This window comes from Ptychodera flava, chromosome 18 (genome assembly GCF_041260155.1).
Source record: "Ptychodera flava strain L36383 chromosome 18, AS_Pfla_20210202, whole genome shotgun sequence".
NCBI lineage: Eukaryota > Metazoa > Hemichordata > Enteropneusta > Ptychoderidae > Ptychodera > Ptychodera flava.
The window spans coordinates 31,642,392-31,666,865 of record NC_091945.1 but is presented as its reverse complement, the minus strand read 5'-3'; the positions used below and the strand labels follow the sequence as shown (position 1 = coordinate 31,666,865).

Here is a 24,474-nt window from a genome sequence, read left to right as displayed (position 1 = left end):
TTTCAAAAACATGGTGACCCCCCCTATCACCAAAGTCAAAAACAGGGTGACCCCCCCCATGAATCCACCGCCCCCCCCCCAGGCTGAAGAAACTGACCAGTCCCTAACTGTGTGGCAGACGACAAAATAGTCATCAGAGGCAACTAATATTTTACACTAAAAAACTTATATCTATGTGGTATTGTTTAAAAATTTAATACAACTGATTGAGAATAATGAAAACGACAAAAACTAAGGAGAAGTTTTTAAAAAGAATTACCAGAGGTAAAGGCATTGATAATGATGTATATAAAGTCATCGCAGTAGGAGGTAAATTAATTGCGTCATTCGAACGTTTTTGGACTCCTTATAATATCGTCAATCAGCACAACAACACACTTTCGGGGGATTTCGGGTCATAACCAGAAACGATCGTAAAACTTCGGGATGTGAAAAATACGCTCGGGAAATGACATGTTTTTATCGATATCCCGCGAACCGCGCGGAGTCTCCACGTCAAATATCGACCGTTGGCATTTAAAAAATGTGTTTTAAAAATGTTACCAAATGGGAGTGCCTCTTTAACCCTTTCACCACCATGGTTTTTCCCAAATCCATTGTTTTCTATGGTTAAGTTGGAGCTGTATACAGGGAACTGGGGTGAAAGGGTTAAGCGTTCTTGACACATAACATGGGGTTTCTAGTTTTACTGCTATTTTCTGTTGCTGAACCGGGGCATTTACTCGGACGAGTACAGTATCCCTAAACTAAAATATTCATGGACTACAAGCCATTGTCATTGGCCTACCAGCTTCAGAAAATGATAGCCCAAGTGGACTACCAGGGTAAAATGTTAATTTCGAGCCCTGACATTTCACAAAAATTATATGAGCATCGGCATAACTTTTTTTCGCGTGTCTGTTCAAAAAGTTTGCATCCTATGCCTACTTTATCAATATATAAACATAAATCAATTCTTGTAGTGCCAAAAAATCTATTTTTCGTTCCTAGCATCCTTCTCCCAGTCTATCACGCCATTGAGTCTTTCTTTCTACCTTCATGATCAGGCTGATACCACAGTCGCTCGTGAGTTATTCAGCTCTGGGACTATTCGCCCCATAGACGAGTATACAGAAGCGAGAAATACCCCTCGCTTCTGCTCGTATATGGGGCGAATAGTCCCAGAGCTGAATAACTCTCGAGCGACTGTGCTGATACATACCTGCGTATCCGAAAATTGCTCGGAGTGTTAGGGAGTTATATAATATACGGTTGGTTAGAGGGTCTTAAGGTCGTGACCCAAGGTCATCATCCTGGTACTTTCTCACCTGCCACGTTGCGTTCACCGCCATTTTGAACGAGAAGTACCGGTGAGACTGGCTCTCTGTGTATGTTTTAGAAGATTTAAACACATTTTATGATTCCCAGAGAAACCTTGGCAGTACCTCGTGGCAGATTTACCGTATAGAATGGTTAGAAATTGGTTGCTGTGGTCGCTGACTGTGTTCCTGATCTCGGTGCTTTCAGTATCACATGCAGTGGAACTGACGTTTGAGCTGCCCGACAATGCAAAACAATGTTTCTACGAAGAAATCGACAAAGATGTCCGGGCGACGCTCGAGTATCAGGTATGCATCCATCCCTGCATTTTGAAAGATATCGAAGAGCGATTGCACTTCTAAATGACTGTTCATGCTAGGGAATCTAAATTCATTTGCTCTTTGGGAAAGAGATAGAGTGTTTACAAAGGGTCTCGCTGGCGTACTACTACGGATGCGCTATTTTGCGGTTGCGGGCTGCGGGCTGCGGGTTGCGGGCTGCGGGCTGCGGGTTGCGGGCATGAAAAAATGTGTGATTTTTGGTATCATTTTCGCTAGTAGATAGAATAAATGCAAAATAGTATCTAGATGTATTTGTTTATGGAATAAAAGCCGTGAACTTCTTGAATAATGCCGTTATTTTAGCTTACATCTGGTAAAGCACCACCAACGTCAGAATAGTCCATTTCCCATCCAACATTCGCCGTTGCACAGCGCACTGCCGATCGAAGCTTTCGAAATGATATGACTGAACACGGATGAGTAATAATATGAACACAAGACAGATTTCACAACAACTCGCTATATTAACTTTTTATGTAATGATTAGGACGGATAGTTTAAAAGTAAGTTTCGGATCGTTGACAGCACAGATGAACTGGGAGATGAACTTCGGTTCGTTGAAACTCGACACGCCTAATAATTTGTTACTTTTTCATAGAATGCCATGCCCTTCTCACACTTCAGATTAGTTCAACCGCCGATAAAAGCACAATTTTCAGAATCGTTTTCAATGCCGTTTAAAATTATTTTATTGTGGTGAACACGATAATAGTCCTAGGTAACTTTTCATAGTCACGCTGGATCAAATGCATATGGAGCGACTATCATGCTGCAGGTGCAAGTTATAGAATATGTTCATGATATTAGGAGATACACAATTATTGAGAGCTGCAGAACACAAACTCATCCAAAAATATTCCTATTAGATCGATTCCTGAAAATAAGTCAACGCACCGACGTGTTTTTCCCGCTGAAATTATCGCGTAAAATGTTAGCAGAATGTCGTTCTCTGTGGTCGTGACCTCGGTTGAACCGAAACGGCAAAGTAAGCTAAGTCCATTGTCGTACGTCTTTTCTTTTTAAAGATTTCATGAAAAATACACGGCATTTAAATACACAACACTTCTACGCTTTTTGAAGTCAAATCTTTCCTTACACATTGCATTAAAGTAGGCATTGTTTAATTTTCTGTATGTGTTGCCCTAGAACCGAATTGTGAATAGATGCATTACAAAGAATTTACTTCCTATGGCCTGATACTAGAAATGTAACAATTTTCATTCCGCGATAAGTGGCGACATTTCCGAGGCGCGAATTTATTTTGTCAGTCTGGTATTATTTCTCACTCACATCCATGGCAAGAAAGAAAAGTGATTTCAGATCCCAAATTATTTGTGATGGCCAGGCAGCTCGGAACAAATAAATTGGTCCTCGGAATCGCCGCTTTTAGTTTAGCAGATTTTGATTTTTTTCAGAAACATGACGTATTTTCACCCACTTGGTATGGTCTGTTATAGCATCTTTAGTCCAAAAAATCAATTTTACAGCATATATGTTTTCAACAGCCTTCAAATGTACAGTATTATGTTAAAATACACAATATGGAATATGTTGTGTTTCATTAATTTTAACCATCTTGACCTGATGTTGAAATATGGACTTGGCGGGAAAAGGGATACTGTACGATAGACCTGATCATGATTATTGATAATAGACACCTTCTAAAGGTTTTATTTCTTATATACTAAATGCCATATTACATATATTAGAAATCTAGCCATAATTCTAAAACCCGCAGCCCGCAACCCGCAACCCGCAGCCCGCAGCCCGCAACCCGCAGCCCGCACTTTAGCAGATACCGTACTACTACAGTACTCTCACTGGTCCAGTGGCAGTTACCAGCTGGCGTGCCGTATGACCCAACCCCTTCACTGATCCCTTTGTGATGTTGACCTTATCTGAACCCTTCAAACTCACATCTTCATTTTATTTTGTTTGTTCTTCCAACGTTTCTAGACTGTCGACTTGACTCAAACACTGAGATTTGGTAAATTCTAACAACACGGAGACACGAGTCCATTGCGTATTGTAAATTGTAAACGTACCATGAAATATGTATCGTTGCTGATGATATTATATCTCAGTTCAATCGTTATTTATTGATGATAGGTTCATGGAGGTAGCAAACAATACCTCCCTGGTATATTATACCATCGGGAATATTTAAATAAACTGCAATAACAATGTAGGGTCAATTTGTAGTCACCATTTTGGTCTTAAGAAACAAAGAAACAGTCCGCTTATATATGTTATTGGGAGAATAGCGTAATTCACAGTTGCAGGTTTGTTACTAAATATAGCCTTTAATATTTGTTGTAACATTAGCAGTCTCCTGTGAAGTTGTACATTTTTGGTTCTTGAATGAGAAATTTTAAAAAGTGTAATCTAAATTTGCTAACAAATATTTATTTTTGCATATTAATGAGAGAACAGTAACATCATTTGCAAACAGCCCTATCAGTGTTTAGGGGGGCTGGGTTGTTTGCAAATGAATTTTTGTCTCATTTAGGTACAAGAAAATATTTGCCTGCAAATTAAAATTTGATTGCATTTCTTGAAATTATGAATGCAACTTGCAAGAGCGATAAAATACATGTATATACTCTAAAAATACATATTAGACTCTAGGAAATACATATTAGACTCTAGGAAATACATATTAGGTGCTTCTGTGTGGTATTCCTAAGACAGTAAAAGCTATATATAAACTTTGCTCACCTACAGCCTCTTCAGAATATTGCTGCAAGATTTGTTTCTTGTAATGCATAAATTTGCTCACATATCACATCATTACTTTACATGTACATTCATGATTGGCTACTGGTAGAAGCTTTTATTAGATTCAAAATCTATTGTTAAACCGGTGTGCGGGATATAAAAGGCCCCTAACTTATTGAAAATTCATAATGGCGCTTGAGTGACAACTGGCAATAGCTAGGTAGACCGCTCCGTGAAAATCAGCCGAAACGATTCTCAAACAAAGAGTATTGGCATACCATGAACATAGACTGTTTCATAAACACTAGGCCATACAGGTATCTGCAAAGTTTCACAAAGTTTTTTAAAAGTACGACGATTAGGGGAAAAATCGCTTTCTGAACAAAGGGAATGGCCCTCAGGAGACAGTCGTTCCATGATTCAAACAATTGTCAATCATTCGGTGACGCGCAGAGGTGTAAACTGGTCAAACATTTGCTGTGCATATGAGAACAATTACGATGTAAACAAACCATGTGTACGCTTAGAGTTACATCAGCGGGCAAAGGATGAAAACTTTGTGTAAATTGTCATCAACTCTTTCGCTAGCGTTTATGGTGCAATGACATCACGAAAGTGAACCATTTTCAGACATGACTTAGCAAGAGGACTAGTCAGTAAGCTTACCCGTAGTACGATGTTTTCTAGCGAAAAGCGCGTAATATTTTTTAACAAAACTGTAAGCAGAGTCCGTAGTTTGCACTGATAATGGCATCGAAAATAACCATCAAAACATGGCGGTAGCCTCCATGATCAATTTAATTATTGTCAGTCGAAGAGATCTACGTTTTTAACAACTTCCCCCTTCCAAATCTATGGCCGAACGTGATGGTACCGAACAGTTTTTTTTGGATATACCGGTATATGCTGGCCCCGAAAACGGCCGTATGTGCACGTGTTTTTACACGTGGAAATGACATGTCGTGTTCGGAGGGCTGGTAAGGTTTTGACATACCGATTGTCCCAGTTACATTTGGACTTCTGTAATGAGAATTTAACAAAATTCTATCTTTCAGTTTAAGATGAGCATGGAGGTAGCTACCTCCATGAGATGAGCAAACAAGCGCCATCACCAAATCTTGTAAACGCTTTAGGATACGCGTGTCTGAGGACAGCTCATTGATTCCGCGCTACATCGTAATAATATTTCGGCAAAAGCTGGACTTTAATTCCTTCAATAACCATGGAGGTAGAAAGAAAGACGGAGAGAAACCCAGTCTGTCATCACAGTCATTCGTGATCAGTCTATTCCCCTTGGCGTCTATGCCCCCATAGACGTGTGTACATATGTCTGAGAAAAACCAGGCATATGTACACACGTCTATGGGGCATAGACGCTGAGCGGAATAGACTGATCACGAGTGACTGTGCTGTCATTGATTCCAATCGAAGGTTAACAAACGTTTCGAGCAAAACTTGCAATTTCTCCGAAAATAAACATAACTCGTGATAATTTTTCGATATCAGCCCACCGCCAAGCAACCGAGCAGCTGACCGCGATCGCTATTACAGATATCGTGATACACGAGATTCAAGGAAGTCTCGACCCTTACGTGAACTTCCTTTATTTTTTGCGATCGGTCATGACGTCGCCGTTTACCTATTTCCTACCATTTTCCTGACGTGTTCCTCCGTCCATGTATAGATGAATACAGTTTATGGGTAATTCACCATACGAATTTGCCAATTTCGGGTTATTTGTAATTTTTCTATCATAAGTTTATTACTTTTTCAATTATTACTCCCACTATGTACGGCGCTAATATTCCGTAAGCTTATGTAAATGACGGTCAGTAGCCGAATCATTCACGAACGTTGACATGGCCTGAAAACTTCAGTAAATTCATTCAAGCAAACTCTTGTTTGATGAAGTTGATAGTTTTTCTTTCTCTCTTTTTCTTTCGAGTATTGCCATGGCAAAACTGAAACGAACCGGGAAACGAAGGCTGTACGTATCTATATTAGCCCAAGCCTGAGTGTGATCTGAGAGCAAACAGATTACGCAGATAATGCGAACGATCGCAACCGTTGCCAACAGACTCATTATGCAGAGCCATGCCCCAAAACGCCCACCCAAACTTGGCACTAATCCTGATCCCGGTCCATTTCGAGCCGGGCTTTAACTTTCAAAGTTGTTCATGGCAATGAAGCTCTTTACTTTCCAGACAGAATAAATGAAATTATATGTAACAGGGAGAGACCTGCAATCAAATAAGAACTTACATTGAACACTGGTGGTAATTTGAATAAGACATACATGTATGGTCAGAGAGCATTGTACTTTTTAGCTCCGCTGTCAGCGACGCGGAGCTTATCAAATAGGTTGATTTTCCGTCGTCGTCCGTCGTCGTCCGTCGTCGTCGTCGTCGTCCGTCGTCGTCCGTCAACAATTGCCTTCTCCTCTGAAACCGCAAGTCCAATTGCTTTGAAATTTTATGTGCAGTTCACTTGGGGTGACCTCACTTGAGTTTGTTCAAATCGTGGTGAAATTTGCATATTTGTATTTTTGGGGCATTTTTTGGTGTTTTTGGTAAAAAAATCTTCTTCTCTGAAACCGCTTGTCCAATTGCTTTGAAATTTGATATGCAGTTGACTTAGGGTGACTTCAGTCAGATTTGTTCAAATCATGGTGAAATTTGCATATTTGTATTTTAAGGCAATTTTTGTCATTTTTGGTAAAAAAATCTTTAAAAATCTTCTTCTTCAAAACTACATGTCAGATAGCTTTGATATTTGGTACATATGTCCCTAGGGATGATCTATTTCAGATTTGTTCAAATTGTGCAGAAATATGCAAATTTGCATTTTTAAGGCAATTTTTGCCATTTTTAGTCAAAAAATGTATTTCTCAAAAAGTACTGGTCTGATAGTTTTGAAATTTGGTATACAGGTTTCTACAGATAAACTAAGTAATATATATTGAATCTCTGATGAAATCTGTAATTTTGTAATTTTGGGGCAATTTTTGCCATTTTTGGTCAAAAAATGTGTATTTTCAAAACTACTCATCTGATAGCTTTGAAATTTAGTATACAGGTTCCTGCAGATGAACTGAATGATATTTATTGAAATTATGATGAAATCTGCAATTTTGTATTTTTGGGGCAATTTTTGCCATTTTTGGTCAAACAATGTGTATTTCCAAAACTTGTCATCTGATAGCATTGCAATTCGGTATACAGGTTCCTACAGATCACCTTAATAATATTTATTGAAATTGTGATGAAATCTGCAATTTTGTAATTTTGGGGCAATTTTTGCCATTTTTGGTCAAAAAATGTGTATTTCCAAAACTACTCATCTGATAGCTTTAAAATTTGGTGTACAGGTTTCTATAGATGAACTTAAAAGTATTTATTGAAATTATGATGAAATCTGCAATTTTGAATTTTTGGGGCAATTTTTTCCATGTTTGGTCAAAAAATGTGTTTTCTCAAAAGTACTGGTCTAACAGCTTTGAAATATGGTAAACAGGTTTCTATAGATGAACAAATTTAATCTTTTGAAATTATGATGAAATCTGCAATTTTTGTTTTAGGGGGGCAATTGATGCCATTTTTGGTCAAAAAATTTTACTCTTAAAAAACTACTCATCAGATAGCTTTGGTTGACATGTTCTTAGGGATGATCTGATGTGATATATTCAAAGTATGATGAAATCTTCAATTGTGTATTTTTGCAGCTTATTTTAGCCACTTTTTTCTGGCCACTGCATTGAGCTATCAAAGATTTCCACCTTCTTCATCAACATGTATCAAAAATAGTTATTCTCTACATAAACACAGCGGAGCTATATCGGCCGCTAGGTCGCTTGTCTGTTTGTTGGCCCACACTCTGGATTGCTTTCTCGTTGGATATTAAGGCAGCCAAAACTGTTGATTGTTTTAAGCATGATTTGTTTCCTTCCATCAACATTCTTTTATTAATATTATCTAGCGTTCGTTTTGTTTTTTATTTGACTTCATGTGTGGTTGTACATTTTTATTCTGTCTTTGTGTACATGTACACTGCTAAGAAATATGTGTAGTGCATTTTCAAGCAAATTTTTAAAAAATAATCATGATGTGTCTGAATAGCTAGCAACAGTGTCTGCACTGTCCTATTTCTGAAAAGAACTCTGATCATTTTGTCCTATCTGTGTTGCTTTGTTCCTGCCAGTTCAAGTTATTGAATTTTGATAGGAAAAAAATTGCCACTATAACCTCCTTTCACAGTGCTATGGTAAAAATTAAGTTATTATTTGATATAAAATTGCATGTTTTAGCCATACAGAGAAAAGAAAAGATCAAAGTAGCAGGTGAGACTTGAATTCTTCTCACACAGGCCAACATATAATGCAATATCACACTGTCTTTGCAGGTTGTTACAGGTGGAAGATATGACGTAGACGCCCATGTGGAGTCACCGTATGGCGAAATTGTATATAAACAAACCAAGAAACAGTATGACAGCATTAGTTGGACTGCTAGTGAAAAAGGAGTTTATAAATTTTGCTTTAGCAATGAATTTTCTACTTTTGCACATAAGACTGTGTATTTTGATTTAATCGTGGGTGACGAGCCACCACTTCTCAACGAGATGGGACAACATGCAACTGCCATGACATCGGTAAGATTAATCAGATGATATTCATTCATATTATATATTTGTTATTCAGCTACATACAAGTTGGGTTCTCGCAGGAAGGGATCTTCTTCGATCACTTTTCAAAAAGATCTCATTTGGCAATATCCAACCTTTCAGCTTTGTGAAGTGTCAGTTATCTGATCGCCTATATTCCCTTGGTTCTTATCTAACCCACAAAAGGTTAAGAAACAGATCCATAATACAATGCTTTAGTGTGCAGAATCTTTATATCTGCCACTTGTAACTTTAGCAAGAGGATTATCTGGACCTGAACTCCGCACAAAAGGGTAGGTTGAAAAGAATTAACAGGATGTGGAAGCAGTTACACTATTAGGGATAAATGTATTAAATAAGTAAATGTATCAAATTGAAGTCCAGTCATTCAACACCAGAGAAAGTAAGGACCACAGGGATATGCATATAGTCCCAAACTATCCATATGAGGAGTTGAGCAAATCAGTGGTTGGTGTCTGGTGACCTTTTCACAATGTGTGGTTTATCCCTTTTCCTGCCAAGTCGGTGAAAATCCGCTTGAAATTCGGTGTAGCTAGAAGCTGAGCAGCCACGGCCGTTATCCTCCTAAGGCGGTGGAAATCGGGCTCCTTTTTGGTACCCCCTTTCCTGCCTAGTCGACGGAACTACGTGTAGCAAACCCTTGCTCACGCTAGGGGTCGTTCGAGGACAGGTTTTGGGCGAGGAACGGCGTTTGCTCTCGAAATGGGTTCACAGGGAGTCCAAGGACAGGGAAAGGTGCAGAAACCTGTCCGCCAGTCCCCCACACCCGAGGGGGCTGGTTTTTTTTTACCGCTTTTTAGCGGACTTGGCAGGATAGCATGGTGACGTTTTCTGGCGGAGTTGGACGTACTTGGCTGCCTGGCACTATACAGATTGCTGCCGAACTTGACCACTCCGCAATGCTAATCTAGAAGGCTACCTCTTGCAAACGACTTGGCAGATATGCCGATGGTGCGAGACGAAAGTCACTTATTCAGTTGTGCGTGACTGAAAAATGAGAACGTATTTTTGACGGGACGGCTCGACTTGTTCCTCCCATGGAACGGATATGAACGACTCGGAAATACCATTACAAACTGGTGTCCGACGTACTAAGCTGGGCTTCAGCTCTGCAAGTTCAAGCCAGGCAACGTCCTTCACTGCCTTGGCCGTGCCATTCAATGGACGTAGCTTTGGATTTTTTATTTATTCCACCGTCCGAAGTACTGGCTCTGGTTTGCAGGCAAACGTATCCTCTTGCCGATGCATTGGTAACTACGTACGCTGTTTGCGTACAGAGAATTCAAAAGGGCACATGAGGTCAATATGCTACATGTACGGGGATACCGTCTGCATTTTAGCAGGGACTGCTTTTGTTATGCAAACCAGCTAGCAGTACAATATGGCTGCCAGCATGTGGACACGTCGATGGCTAGAACAATGGAAGCATATTGCGTTGCACCCGTGCATCGCAAAAGTGAACTGAAGACTTGGGGGGTAGACTGGTTATCACTGGTTAGCTGCAGCCAAGCCATGTCGGTACAAACCCGTACCTGACTGAGGACCACTCGATTATGAGGACCACTCGATTAAGTCAGTAATGAACGGTAACACTCGTAAGCCAACTCCCAACTGAGCTGGCAAAACTACGTAAAGCTGTGCTTCAATGGCTCAGCCATGTCGTTAATACAACGGCAAAAACGTAGTTTTTGTGCTACACTGCCAAGTCGTTGGAGGTATGTATTCAATTGCCCCTACCCCGGGGGAAACAGGACAGGTTTGACGGTGCTTCTGCACCCCTAGCACGACCCTCAGGGCCTCTGACTAACAGACGAGTGAGGTGATGTTTGTGCCTAGCGGACGTGCGTAATACTGAAGGAGTTTATTTCCGAAAAAATAAACATGAAACGGCAATAAAATGACGCACTCCCAGGGGCAAACAAAGCCGGTGACCTCAATTTTTTTCTGCAGCAACCCTTGAGCTCCTTCCCCTGTCTACGGGCATGTAGAAATTATCGAAGTCTAACACGTATAAGTACGGCTAAAACTACCCTGAAAATGGGCGATTTCTGCCAAAATGGCTGGCAGGATAACATGCAGGAGAGCCAATCTTTTGCAGGCACATATTATGGGGCGGTTTTCTACTGACTTGGGAGAATAACGGACAAGGGCGCTCGGCAGGAAAAGGGTTATTGAGCAGTAACTGTTAAAGACTTTTATAGAGCACCACACAGTTGAAGTATAGTATACTGAAGGGAGGAAACTTTGATGAGGAGGCTTTGCGAGGTTATTTTCAGAGTTGCAGATACTTGTAGTGTTTACTCCACTGAAGTTTCAGTTGTGAACAGCGGCCATAACATCCCACTTTTGCTTTCACATATCAACCCACTAAGTATAAACTTTGGTGTAGTATCATAATCAATGGATAGATTGTGTCAGAGAACAAGGATGGAAGGGTTTATGAAAATTTAAAACAGATAACAAGCGTATGCAATACTTTCTCCCTCAAAAAATCGAAGTCATGCCAATTCAACTTTATCTGTTTTCTCCATGGTTCACAATATACAGACTTAGTTTAGTTCCAGTGTGCCCAAGGTTTTACAAACTTGCTTATCAGTCTATCTTCTACAACTGTTTCTTAATTTGATTAGTAATTTGTTCATTGCCAAAAAGTAGAATGGATGGATCTTTTATTTTCAAAACATCAATGTTGCAATTTTCACCACAAGTTGTGGCACCACCAGCTGTTATTCAAAGCACTTTGCACTGATGCTGCGCTAAGCCTCAGTATGCAAAAAGCAGTATCAGTGCTACACTTTCAAGATCAGAACTGAAGTTCATACCCTTCCTGTATTGTGTAACTCTTTGAACCCCTATCCTGACAAGTTCATACGTCGCTGAACCCGCTGTATCATACCTAGACTGAAAGATTCAGGTCATGTAGGTGGAAAAAAATACAGTATGTTTAGCTTTTGGCTCTGTACTACTTTTTACTGACTTGGCAGATGAGGTAGTGACTGACCAAGCGGGTTAAGTTCATCTTCACCAAATGACCGCGCAACTGACATATTTTCCATAGCTAAGTTGGAAGTCTGAAGTGGAAAGTGAAGGAAAAGGTGAAAGTAAAAAAGCTCAACTGATGTGCATTTTGTAGAGAGATTAGACATTTGTTGCTATTGGACTTGACATTGTATTGAAGACTGAGTTACTCAATATATTACTTAAATACATACCACCATATTACAATCAGGACAAATCTGAAGAGACATTTTATACCACTGTACATCTGCTATGTGTTCTTGGCTTGTTTACCATCAAACATCCATATGTGGAAATTGGCAAAGGCATCATGTAGTGGAGAAATCAATCAAATTGACTTCATAAAGTGTTTTTTATGCTCTGAATCCTCTTTCCTTATGCACTGATCTACTCCCAAGCACCCTGTATTGTAATGATCGACCAAAAGTGGTATTGAAACAGTATGCAATTCTTCAAAACCTTCCAAATAGAGGTTAAATAAGAGCCATACACCCACACAAAGTTGCAGAGTGCATACATGTACACATCCGGATGTACAAGTACTTTAGTTTCACAGCTGTAGATATACGTGGCAAATATCAATTGGCAACAGACTATGTTTCTACGTTAAATTGTTTGTTTAGCTTTTGAAACATGCCATCCAATTATGTTTGTCTACATTGCACAGATCAAATACACTACTGTTGACTTTTTATGGTAAACTGTTGTTGGCGGCGTTTCTAAACATTCATATTGACTTTATCAGAGTAATATATTGCTCCCCTTTTATATTCAAGTTTTATGATTTCATATTGACTGAATATATATATTCCATGTGAAAGAATATGTACATATAAAGAATTTTCACCCAGAAAAATTATCAGCTGTCTTATTTGTGCGAACATTAGTTTAAAGCATGATAAATTGAACATATATATCCTCAGTACACAATGAAAAGAGAGAGTCTTCTGTTTTTAGTCCTTTGGGCCTTTGGCCCAAAGTACTAATGTGATGACGCGGCGTCTGTTTTCGCATACAGTGGGCCGTATGCTGTGGACGCAGGTATCTCAGAAACGCTTCAGTAACTTTTCTGAAATTTGGTCTGGTGGTCACTTGGGCATGTATCTCAAACGGCTTTTTTTCTTTTTTTGATTGAATCATTTTAAAGTCACTTTTTTAGCTTTTTTCTGAAAACCACTATTTTCAATTTTTCCTCAAACCACTGATTTGATTATTGTGATGTTTGGCATGGGTGTTCGTATAGTTGAAATACCGTCAGAAATGTTCAAAATTTGGTGATATATGCATTACATTATTTTTAAACAATATTTTTATACATTTTTATTTTATATTTACTTGATTTTGCCTCACTTTCGCTAAAGCTACCGTCTGCGCATGCGCACAACTGTAGGACAAAATCTGAGTTGAAGAATCGAAACGGACGCCATCTTGTTTCTCGGTATGGGCACATTTTTTACGTTTTTGAACGTTTCACTGTGTATTTCAATGTTTTCTAAAGTTATGAAGTTGACAGTGATGCACTTTTGCAGCTGTCGTGTATTTTTTGGCGCCTTTTATCGACTGAAGAATGATGGCCTCCGTAGGCGATAAACACCGGTACCGGCAGGCATATCAGGTCTACTGAGGAAGTGATCCACTGGCCCGTACAGGTCAGGGACTCACTTAGGGGAGAACCACTTGATTTCTGGGGGGGAGGTATGGAGGATTTTGAGAAAAAAAATGTCACCAGGTGAAATAAAAGAAAAAAATTAAGCCTGTAATGGCTTGAAAAAAAAAATACTCATAACAGACAGAAATAAAAAAGGAACTGTCACAATGCAGTTGAAAAGAACAAAATTTTGGAAACTTCATTCTCATGTATTGTTTGCTAGCATGCGCAAATGTTTTTACCACAAGCAATTCTTATGTGTTTTTGTTCCAGCACTTATGATATAAGCATTCACTACTTTACACCTCAGTGCACTATATGTTTTCCTTCCCTTTTCTGACCCAAGAAATCATATTTCAGGATTTCTCTTGCAATATCTCTATGGTACAGGCAATATCTATATGGGACTATTTGACTTCTGTAAATTGTGAAAATTTAAACACAAGACAGGAGTCAATAAACTAGTGTTAAAACCAATACATTATTCTCTCAATATGAATATGTTAGAAAGATTACAAGTTGACAATGAAAAATTGAGGAACAACAAATATAATGAAATACAATGTGTGAGCCTTGTTTCTCTGACCACAAAAGATAACATATCCCCTGAGAACTTAAAAGGAATTGACTGTTTTAAAGAAAAGCAGGTATAGTACTGATCATTGTTGATTTGCCAAAATGTGTTCTATAATTTAAGGTGGTATATATACTAGACTTTCCATTTTGTTTTCATTTGTTGGAATGTAAAATGAATATATAAAACCATCCTGTGATATGTGAAACACTGGCTTAAATTTGAAAAATTGCACTGCTACTCCATTTGATAAAAAAAATTGATGCAGGTCTGACAGTTGAAACAAAAAAATGCTGTCTCTCTGACCAAAAAAAAGTTCCCATACGCACTTCCTGCATACCCCCCCCCGAAATCAAATGGGTCTCCCCTTAATATGCGCATGCGCATATAGCAAGTTAGCGTTGTTTTGCAAAGACTGAAAAATCAAACCGACGCGATCTTGTTCCTCGGTCTTGTGCGAATTTTGACGTTCTAAAGTTTTAGAGTTTATTTATTATTACTCTCTCGCTAGCCCTGCTTACGATGCTGTGCGTTGGCAGCCAACACACAGCATCGTACGCAGGGCTAGCGAGAGAGTTTCCGAGATCGACGGTTATTTACGAGAAGTGAATAAAAGACTGGCATTTTTGGAAGCGATCGAGTAGCTGAGGTAGGCAGGGATACGACCTGGGCCCAAGAACGCTGAATTTCGGCAGTAATTTAGCTTTTTACGTCAAGTCCCAAAATGGATTTGAAGTCACCGACCGACCGCGACCCTACGTACGGGTCTTTGCAGGGCTGTGATGAGCGGGGCGATTAGCTGTAGCGGAACACACAGCGTCGTACGCAGGGCTAGGTGAGAGCGAGGGAATGCTCTATCCTTCTACCTCCATGTCATAACAAACTAGCGTCGTTTTACATGTATGTTGATGTACTGTCCTTTCGACACAGCGATAACTTTTAGTTTTCTGTTGCCTATTTTGGGTAATTTCGACAGTTGTGCATTGATTTTGACATCATTCGATCGCTAAAGACAGTGTGTGCTTATGTTGACCGATTTACGCGCACTTCAGAATCACGGCATAATCCGACACGGGTTATTTGGCATGATCATCAGATCATACATGATCCGAGATTGCACTTAAGCAAGGTAACGATAACTAATGTTGTTTGTTTCACTGTCGTTTAATACCTATATTTCCACTATAAGACCATTAGAATTTCCTCCTGGCAACTTTGAAATCGTGCATTGGCATGCATGTAGTTGTCAACATCACTATGCTTGAATGTAGTAGACTCTCACTACGAATATATCGACTGTCACTGCATATTGCATATGTGTGCAAGTCACTCCATATCATCAAAAAATGTAGTATTGCGACGTTTGAGCTGCCAGAAGCCAGAATTTACAGTTTATGAGAAAGTTATCTTACATGTAAAACTCAGTTCTAATGAACAAAATGCAAGCCATGTTGTATAACTATCGTGAATAACATAATATTTTGTACCTATCACTGTGTCAGAAAATCACAGGAAACATTCAGTCACACAAACTGTGGTCAGGATGATACTGTCCTATTTTAATATTTGTCTCTCGGCACACACCAGATACTCATGACTGTGGAACAACATTTCCATATAATTGTATATTCAGTTTTTATATTTAGTTTGCTTTTCACCATATTGTATGTCCTTCCCTGCACCACATAATTCAAAATTAATATTGTTTTTGGCCTATACATACTTGAGGGGTAAGCTTATTTAGTCTCATACATTAAAGATGCACTGTTGACCTACAGAGTCCAAACTTTTTATCATTGTATTGTAGATAGGTGTACACTCCAAATACTAAGTACAAGTGTGGTGAGTGTAACAAGCAAATGTTTTTTAGTCAATGGCCCAAATTTATTTCCTATTTGATGGACAATAAATACATGTGTAATCAATGCCAACAATCCAGTTTAAGTAATTTGGTTTAGATTAGCCATTGTCCATTATATTACAATAGTTTGTGGCTAAATTTTCTCCCCTTCTGTATCATATACATGTAAGTTCACCTTTTCCTGTTTTAGAGATTGTTGATCCTATGTAGTCCCATCTCTTATTCTTAATTCACTTTCACACATATCAAGGTTGTTGATACTTAGAATCCACACTTGAACTTATGCTGGAGCAGTAACCAACCAGTTCAAATAACTTTCATTTATGTCCAAACAATTTGACTTTTTGCCAAATTTCACATTTATGGCAAATAATAAACAGTAAGGAGGTACAAAGGACGTCGGTGCCCCCGGGCCCCATGTTTAGTTTGCACAGACATGATGCCATATTCAAAAAGTAGTTCAGGGACTGACTAGTGTGTGACATTAACAGTGCCATTGAAATACTGTATCATCATGTTCAATAAAACCGTGTTGTTGTTAATTTGAGGAGAGGTGTTACTCTAAATAATGTGTGTAAGCCATGATATGAAGAAATGCCTTTTTAATTCACAATGAAGGGAGGCTTGCTACTCTTTAAGTAATAGTGGCCAGTGGATAAATTATATTGCTGTACTGTTCTTGCCATAAAAGTAACCCCTCAGAGAGACCGCAAAAAACACTCTCTAGTTGACCAAGAAATATTTGTGAATTAATGCATATGAATTCGTAATATAACCAGCATATGTATTGAATGGTCAAATATTGCTCTTATTTATTCACATGCTCACAATGCAGTTCAGAATACATGTACCTACAAATCTCAACCACAATAATGGTCATTTGAATACGTGTACTTTCTGTCATTGTTCATTTGATAAAAGAGACACACTGATGACACCATTACATGTATATGAAGTCCTGCAGCAACCATCTTTCTTCATTAAGGAAACCTTTCGAATTCTGATTGTTTATATCCTGCTTGTCTTTCAGATGGAGACATCGTGCGTGACAATTCATGAAGCCCTGAAGGTTGTAACAGATTACCAAACTCATTTTAGATTACGTGAAGCGCAGGGTCGCATTCGAGCGGAACATATGAACGAACGTGTGCAGTACTGGTCAATAGGACAGGCCGTTATCATTCTTGTTGTATCCCTAGGACAAATCGTTATTTTAAGAAGTTTTTTCACAGAAAAAAGGCCTGTGACAGGTAACATTTAGGGCCATGTACATTTTTTAGTCGTTCAGTCCCTTTATTTTTGTACAGTGTTTTGATTTTTTTTTGCCAAAGCTTCATCCCCATGTAAGGGAAATAAAGCCAAGCAGCATCCGTCTGGTTCCAGTTCAATATCATATGAACCTTGACCTTATTTCGTGCAACGCCCACAGTGCACCTGTGTAGATTAATAGAGCTTCTGTCTACCAACATCATCTTTCAAGACCGTTTCACACTTAAATTGATGAAATTTAATTGACACAGACAGTTTGTTACATATGTGTAATTATAGGAATTAATAAATTCAAATTTTGAAATGCGAATAGACTGATATATTTGTTGCTTAATATTCTGTTATATCATAGTAATATGATATAAAATATAATTTTGTATTAATAATTTTAATAAACATATATTAAAATTATTAAATATTAAAATTATATTTATATTATATATCATATTAATATGATTTACACAGAGCTGTTGTCAACAGACTTCCTGAAAATAGTGTGATGATCCTAGATTCAACATCTCACATTATTTGACTAGCATGGGAAAGTGGATTTATAAAATCATTGCCCAAGTGTTGATCTTGATGAGCGCCATTCATAGCAGGTTAAATGATACCACTGACCTTTACGCCAGTAATATTTGGGTTGGTCCAATTGCTTTCTGTAGTGCGAGTCATTAAACACAGCACGATATTCCCATGAAATGATATGGGCTTGGTGAAGTACTTTATTTTCAGAAGCATTCACAGAGCTCTCATTCATCTCAGTCACGTCAATGCTTTTGAGTAGGAAAGGGTTGAGGACAATCTGTCTGTATGTTATTAGCTTTGTTATCAATTAGACAAAATTGCCATATGTTAGAATTAGGTCTGCCTGTGTAAACAGTGAAATGGATTACAAAGAAGCTTTGTATGCCATTTCCAGTTGATGGCATCGAGCCATTTCATAGGCATTTTCAGATGTGTGGAGAAATGGAAACAAAACCTAAATTGTCAACAGAGAAGCACTTAATTCAACACGCTTCATTTCATCAAGAAATATGTTCAGTCAGATAATACAAGTAGGTTTATTTGATGTAAGAAAAGATGATGCATGTGTCTCTTTGTTGTGCTCTATTTCAGTACAATACAAACTGCAGGTATTTTCTGGAAGGTTGGATATGTTGCTCGTTATGAATGGGAAGCTTATTATTATAATGATAACACTGGGTTATCGTATATCTTTTGGACGGAGTAATGAGTTGTCAAACCCAATAACAAAAGAAATGCGAGTTCTGACAAATATTGCAGTGAAAATTACTCTTTGTTTTCAATTGATGTAGTGGAAAGGTCTGACAATTTAGCTATTTGACTACAAGACATACCAGTGCAGGATCCAATATAAAATATCACATTTATCTTTTCTTCCTTTCTTTTTCTCTCCATTATACTTTTTTTCTTGAAACAGGGTTGAGGTTTTTTAAAAATTGAACAGTCTATTGATGAATATTGTAAGGTTTTCCTTTATTTGGGGTCGAAGCTTTGTCCCAGTTCATCATGCCACCAACAACAGAGACCTTTTATACAAGTGAAAACAGTTTGGGAATTGCAATTGAATTGTAGCACTGTAAATGTGTAACTTTTTTGCAAAATATTGAGTGAAATGTAATCAAGAATGTCAGTCTGTAGCATCCAAAGCAAGATTTTAAGCAGTTTTTCCTGCAATGACTAATGCCGACACTGAAGAATACATGTACTCTGAAATTCAAAGACTGATCTTTCATTGCATCATGGCTCTTTTCTTGCTTACACTCTTTTTGGAGGCAACATAATGGATGTTATTTTGGGCTTGGCAACAGATTGCACAGCCCTCAAAGAAGCAAGCAGTTTGCCAAGTCATTTTCATGAAATCAGATCTGGAATAGAAGTTCAATACAGAATTAACCCTTTCGCCCCCACATCACTTACAAGGATCCACTCAGACCATTGAAAACAATGGAGTTGGGCTGAACCATGGTGGTGAAAGGGTTAAATCAGACAAGAGACTCTCACAGAGTGAAATGTACATGTATGTAGAAATTCTAAAAGGTGTTTAGCTTTGTTGGTACTTAGATATACTTGCTTCAGCATTACATGTGTGAGGATCATTTGTGATTCTCAGAAGTGATGCAACAGATATCAGAACCTTGGCAGACTTTGTAAATTCATGGTTACCTTCTGATTGGCAGAATTATTCAATTTTATATCATATCAGTATATTGATGATGCAAATACTGTGATCTGATTGGTCACGGCATGAAAGTAACCATGTTATATACACCACAGTTGGAACAGACACAAACTCTCAGCTTGAGAAATAAATCTCTTTTTGATGTTTCATGCCAGAATTTATGATATAATCACAATAAACCATCTCGGCTACAGGTTTACCACATGATTTTGACCAGTTCACTCCATATATACATTAGTCATCACTGTGCATATATGTTGTGAACTGGTCAAAATATCATGGTAAACCATCGCTGGGTATGCTTTTTGCTTAAATAATGCATATTGTCCTAATTTTTGGAAACGTATGTCTTTCATTCTCCAAATTTCATAGCCCTAGTAAACAATGAAGATTCCAAAATAGGAAATATGCAACATTTTAAATTCTGCATAATATTTGTATTTCAAGCATTTCCTTGACCTGTTCATTGTTAAGCCTGTCCTCACCAAAAAACACATTCTTGTTGTTATCAATGGGAATTTTTGATCTGTTCACAGGAAAATTGCGTGAATAGGTTATACATTAGTTTAATTGAAAAATATGTATTTGAAAAGCTTATCACTGTCTCATAATTTTATTGATAATTTCCAATCTGCGAAAACAAACTGAATTGTTGAATTTATTCAGGGAACATGTAAAAAGGCCGAGTCAACCTTGCGACAAGTCAAAAAATAGAGTTGGCTGTAAATAATAATGTTCATAAAGTGATATTTCTAATAATACCATTATGTTTTAGATACTGATAATTGTCATTTCAGTAATCCAGAAGAAAAAAATATTTTCGTATAATAATTGTGATGTGACTTCATAGCTGAAGCTGATATCATGTTATTTCTCTTGAGGAAGTGGCTGGCTTTCAAAAAGCGGCATTATAGGTTTCCAACATGACGCTAGTCAAACTAAATGTTGTCAAGTTAGGGGGGCAAAAAGCCTCATTATTTTGGTCCCCTAGCTTTGCAAAGCAAAAGTTGTTTGACAGGCAACGTGTCTGCTGTTAAGCTTTCTTTGAATAGTCCTTTCAAACTTCTTGTTCCACAGTTGTGGTATGTTTTTAAGTCGATTTCAAAAGCAAATTACGTGGTAATCCTGTTAACGGTGGTCTAATTGATCAATAATGTCAGATTTTTAGAATCAAAACTTGTCTCATTGTGATATTATAAATTTTTTTGTATCACAGTATTTCATTGTTACCTAGTTCAGTGTAGGTCAACATTTTCCTTTATAGAAAGCTTTTTGCCAGTTCGCCCAAAGTTTTCCACTTCTTTGAATGCAGCTACACAATCTGCATAAAAAAACAGAAAATATTTGATTATATTATCAAAGTAAAGAAAAAAAAATTGAAAATGAAAAACCATCAAACCTATGTTTTATTCATATGGCTAATGTGGTGATACTCATTTGCCTGGCCTTTCCAACGCTTCGTTACCATATAAATTATTTATTTGGTGCACACAGTTCTTCTTACCTGTATTTTTGTGTTTTGAGGAGTATTATGGGATGCTAGATACTTGCTTGAGAGCCAAGTATCTGAAGAGATGTAACTCAAACTCTCTGGTGTCATTTGCATCATTTCCATACATGTATATGGCATTATATACAAAGTTTTTTCATAATTCGTCTTGTTTTCTTGAGTTTTTCACCACCTGCACTCATCGTTTTATTCCTAAGTTTAGGTTAATACACCATTAGTGGTAAACTGTATTTAAAGATGATGAGAAAATGTCAGTATTTCATCACATTTCCTGATTTCCATTCAACACAATCAAATTTACTTTGCAATTATCATGTTCTGGATTTGCTTTTAGCTGTCCTGCCATCTGTTATTCATCCTTTACTTGGGAGTTGCACCATCTGTATACCCTACCATCTAGTTAACATCATCCCTGCTGAATTACTGCCCCTTACCCGCCATGCATTGAATGGTATTCATTTTGATCCAGAGTTCAAGATTTCCAGGAGAGGCACAATTTCTGAGATAATGACAAACAAAGCCAGTGGCCTTGTTATACAGGTTTAATCCACATTATTGCATCATTTTCAAGTAATAAACTGACTCATTGGCCGACTGAGGATTCTCTCGGTGACCCCTGATAATACTCTCAGACTGATCATCACTAATTCAGTTCAAACCTCGTAAGAAGCTATTTCTCATTCAACTTTAAAACTGTACTTCAAGTCGCAGGGATTGGTTACTGTGCAGAGATGTAGTGGTGTCCTACAAACAGCAGTTGTCTGTGAAAGTCAAAAACTGTCAAACCTGTGATAAAATATGTCTTTAGCTTTGGCAGAACGGGAATACAATAATCCTTTACAGCCAACAGTTACTTGCTTTATCACTCACGACTTACAAAGCTCCAGACAAACTAGTGTAACTTTTGATGTATTTGCTTGTATTTTTGTTTTTCTGTAAAATAGTTTGTTTTCCTCTTAAAATCATGTCGAAACAAAGCCCATGTGTAAGGTCAAATCATGTTATTGCTAACAACAGAATTTAGCCCAGATCAGGATTAATATGTCAACAATAACACTTCATACTGCAGACAATATGAGGTTAGAAACATTTATGCTTTGTATTTCAACATATTTTAAAAGGAAAAGAAAATGTGTGTTTTACAGAACAAAACTGCAAAAAATATTATCATATTACTAACGTTGCCCCTTCAAACATAGCTGCTGTATTAGTGTATCATGCAAATTATTCTGTACCTAAGCTAGTCTTTGCATATTCTTGTCAATTTCTCTGTAATCTTTAAATCTCCACATCACTTTGGGGAAAAAATTCCATCAAGATTTTTTTAACGTGAGGTGCATTATATGTTGTGTAATTATGACTGTGAAACTGTAAGTTTTATCTTTCTGCTTGTGTAAAAACTACTTTATGGCATTGATCAGATTTATTTGTGAAATCCCATTTTTCATGTGCAAATGATGATTCATGTCATTTATTTATTTAGTTTGGTTATTAAAACTAAAGCTAAATGTTTTGAATCATTGATATTTTCGGTGTGAATATTTCAAATTTCATTACAAGATGTATTCCTCAAGTATTAAACTAGAGTCACGATCTCCCTAGCTATCCTCCTGCTATAAGATATTCCTTCTGAAATATGCTCGAAACCAAACACAGGTGCCGGGAGTTGCCAGTGTAGTATATACACCCCTTCTCTGTATGTATACTTTACTGGCAACCCGGAAATTCCAAGCACCTGTGCCCGAAACCATTGGCACATTCATTAATTCCATGAAATTCTTGGATGTTCTTTATAATTACCAATTCACATTCATTTACACTTCTTTAGGGACAGTGTCAGATTGTCGCATAAGTTCAAGAAATCAAATTCCTTCATTTAGATCAAAACTCCCTCCCCCTCAACGTAAGGTCAAAAATGCAAAATGTTGATGTCTGCCTGAGAGCACAGTGTAGCATTTTGATATAACTTCTGAAGATATGTATCAACTGACCACATTACATTGTCAAGTAACCGATCAAATTTGAATACTAACCATAGCGTGACACAAACAAGGTGGAAACTGTTACAACAAAATTTATTGGTACGTGTGCAATTTTTGGTTATTTTTACACACGATATAAAGAGAATTTGCGATCACAAAATAAAAGTGCGATAGGGAAGTTCACCAAGTGAATGGAGGTCAAACCCCCCTCCCCCCCCCCCCGTAAACGAACAAATTTTGCTTTGTGAACTTATGCGACAGTCCCTTAGGGACGATTCAGAATTTACTTCCAGGGGGAGGGTGGAGGATTTTCTATTTTCTGGGTGATTTTTTTCCACGGCCCCCCTAGTAAATTATAGAAAAAATCTATGGCCCCCCCTCATCTTTCGTGTTTTTTTTCCATGGCCCCCCCCCCCTAATATATACATGCATGCTTATACACTATAGACATATCCAGTCTAACAAGTTGCAGGAACTGTAGTGGACATTTAATCGATGATATAACAAATCATTTCAGGGTTATGTGACTATAAAAAGAATGATTTGCAGGGACTGCAAGTGGCACACTTTTGGAAAGGGTAGCAATAAACATATCTGGTTGTAAATTTCTGAAGAAAAGTTAATTACTAAATATGAATACGTTTTTCGTTATGTCTCACTGATACATATCGATGCACACAAAGACAAGCAAAGATGTCAGTTAGAAATGGTGAACAGGAAATCAGAGGAGCAGATAATTGGCAAAGTGATATATATCTAGAAGTTTAATTGTACATCATTTGCAGATATCCAGATATTTCTGGAAAGTAAGATGTACATGTACATGCACAAGTTCAGCATACATTTTCATTGATGATGCTGAATGCAGACTCACGGTGAAAGTTTTAAACATTAGGAATTAAAATTGGTGAAAGCCAACTTGTTTTTAATTTTCTCTTTTTTTCTAATTTGGTTGTCATAAAACCAAGTAGCTGCCACGGAAAGCAACAATGCTGAGGAATATTTTAGATCATTTCTTGAACAAAACACCTTATCAAAAACATGAATTCACATGTTATTCTGCTCATTCCATTAACAATCCAATGTTCATATTAAAATGCAGATAACCCTGTGTAAGTCAAAGTTCACATTTTGTCAGCAGTATTTTTCAAAATTGACAGAGCATTCATATTTCAAATTTTTTAACAAACTTTAATCTTAAAATAGTCATGATGCGCATGTTTTCAGATGACATGAAACAATACATGTTAATTTGTTTTTTTGCCTTTTCTGCCAGCCGCCACTGAGAAATCTTTGATTATACATATCAGAATGAATGGGACACAAAAGTATTAGCATCAATACACAATGTGTAAGCCTATCCATATT

General features: G+C 37.7%; 1 protein-coding gene across 1 annotated transcript; it reads left to right on the top strand.

Moving 5' to 3' along the window:
• The first annotated feature begins 1,295 nt into the window (after positions 1-1,295).
• On the top strand, positions 1,296-22,644 carry LOC139117393 (transmembrane emp24 domain-containing protein 3-like). Its single transcript, XM_070680478.1, has 3 exons — positions 1,296-1,607; positions 8,757-9,005; positions 17,170-22,644. Exons 1-3 carry the CDS (start codon positions 1,449-1,451, stop codon positions 17,398-17,400), a joined length of 639 nt encoding a protein of 212 aa, XP_070536579.1. The 5' UTR covers positions 1,296-1,448; the 3' UTR covers positions 17,401-22,644.
• The last annotated feature ends 1,830 nt before the right edge of the window (positions 22,645-24,474 follow it).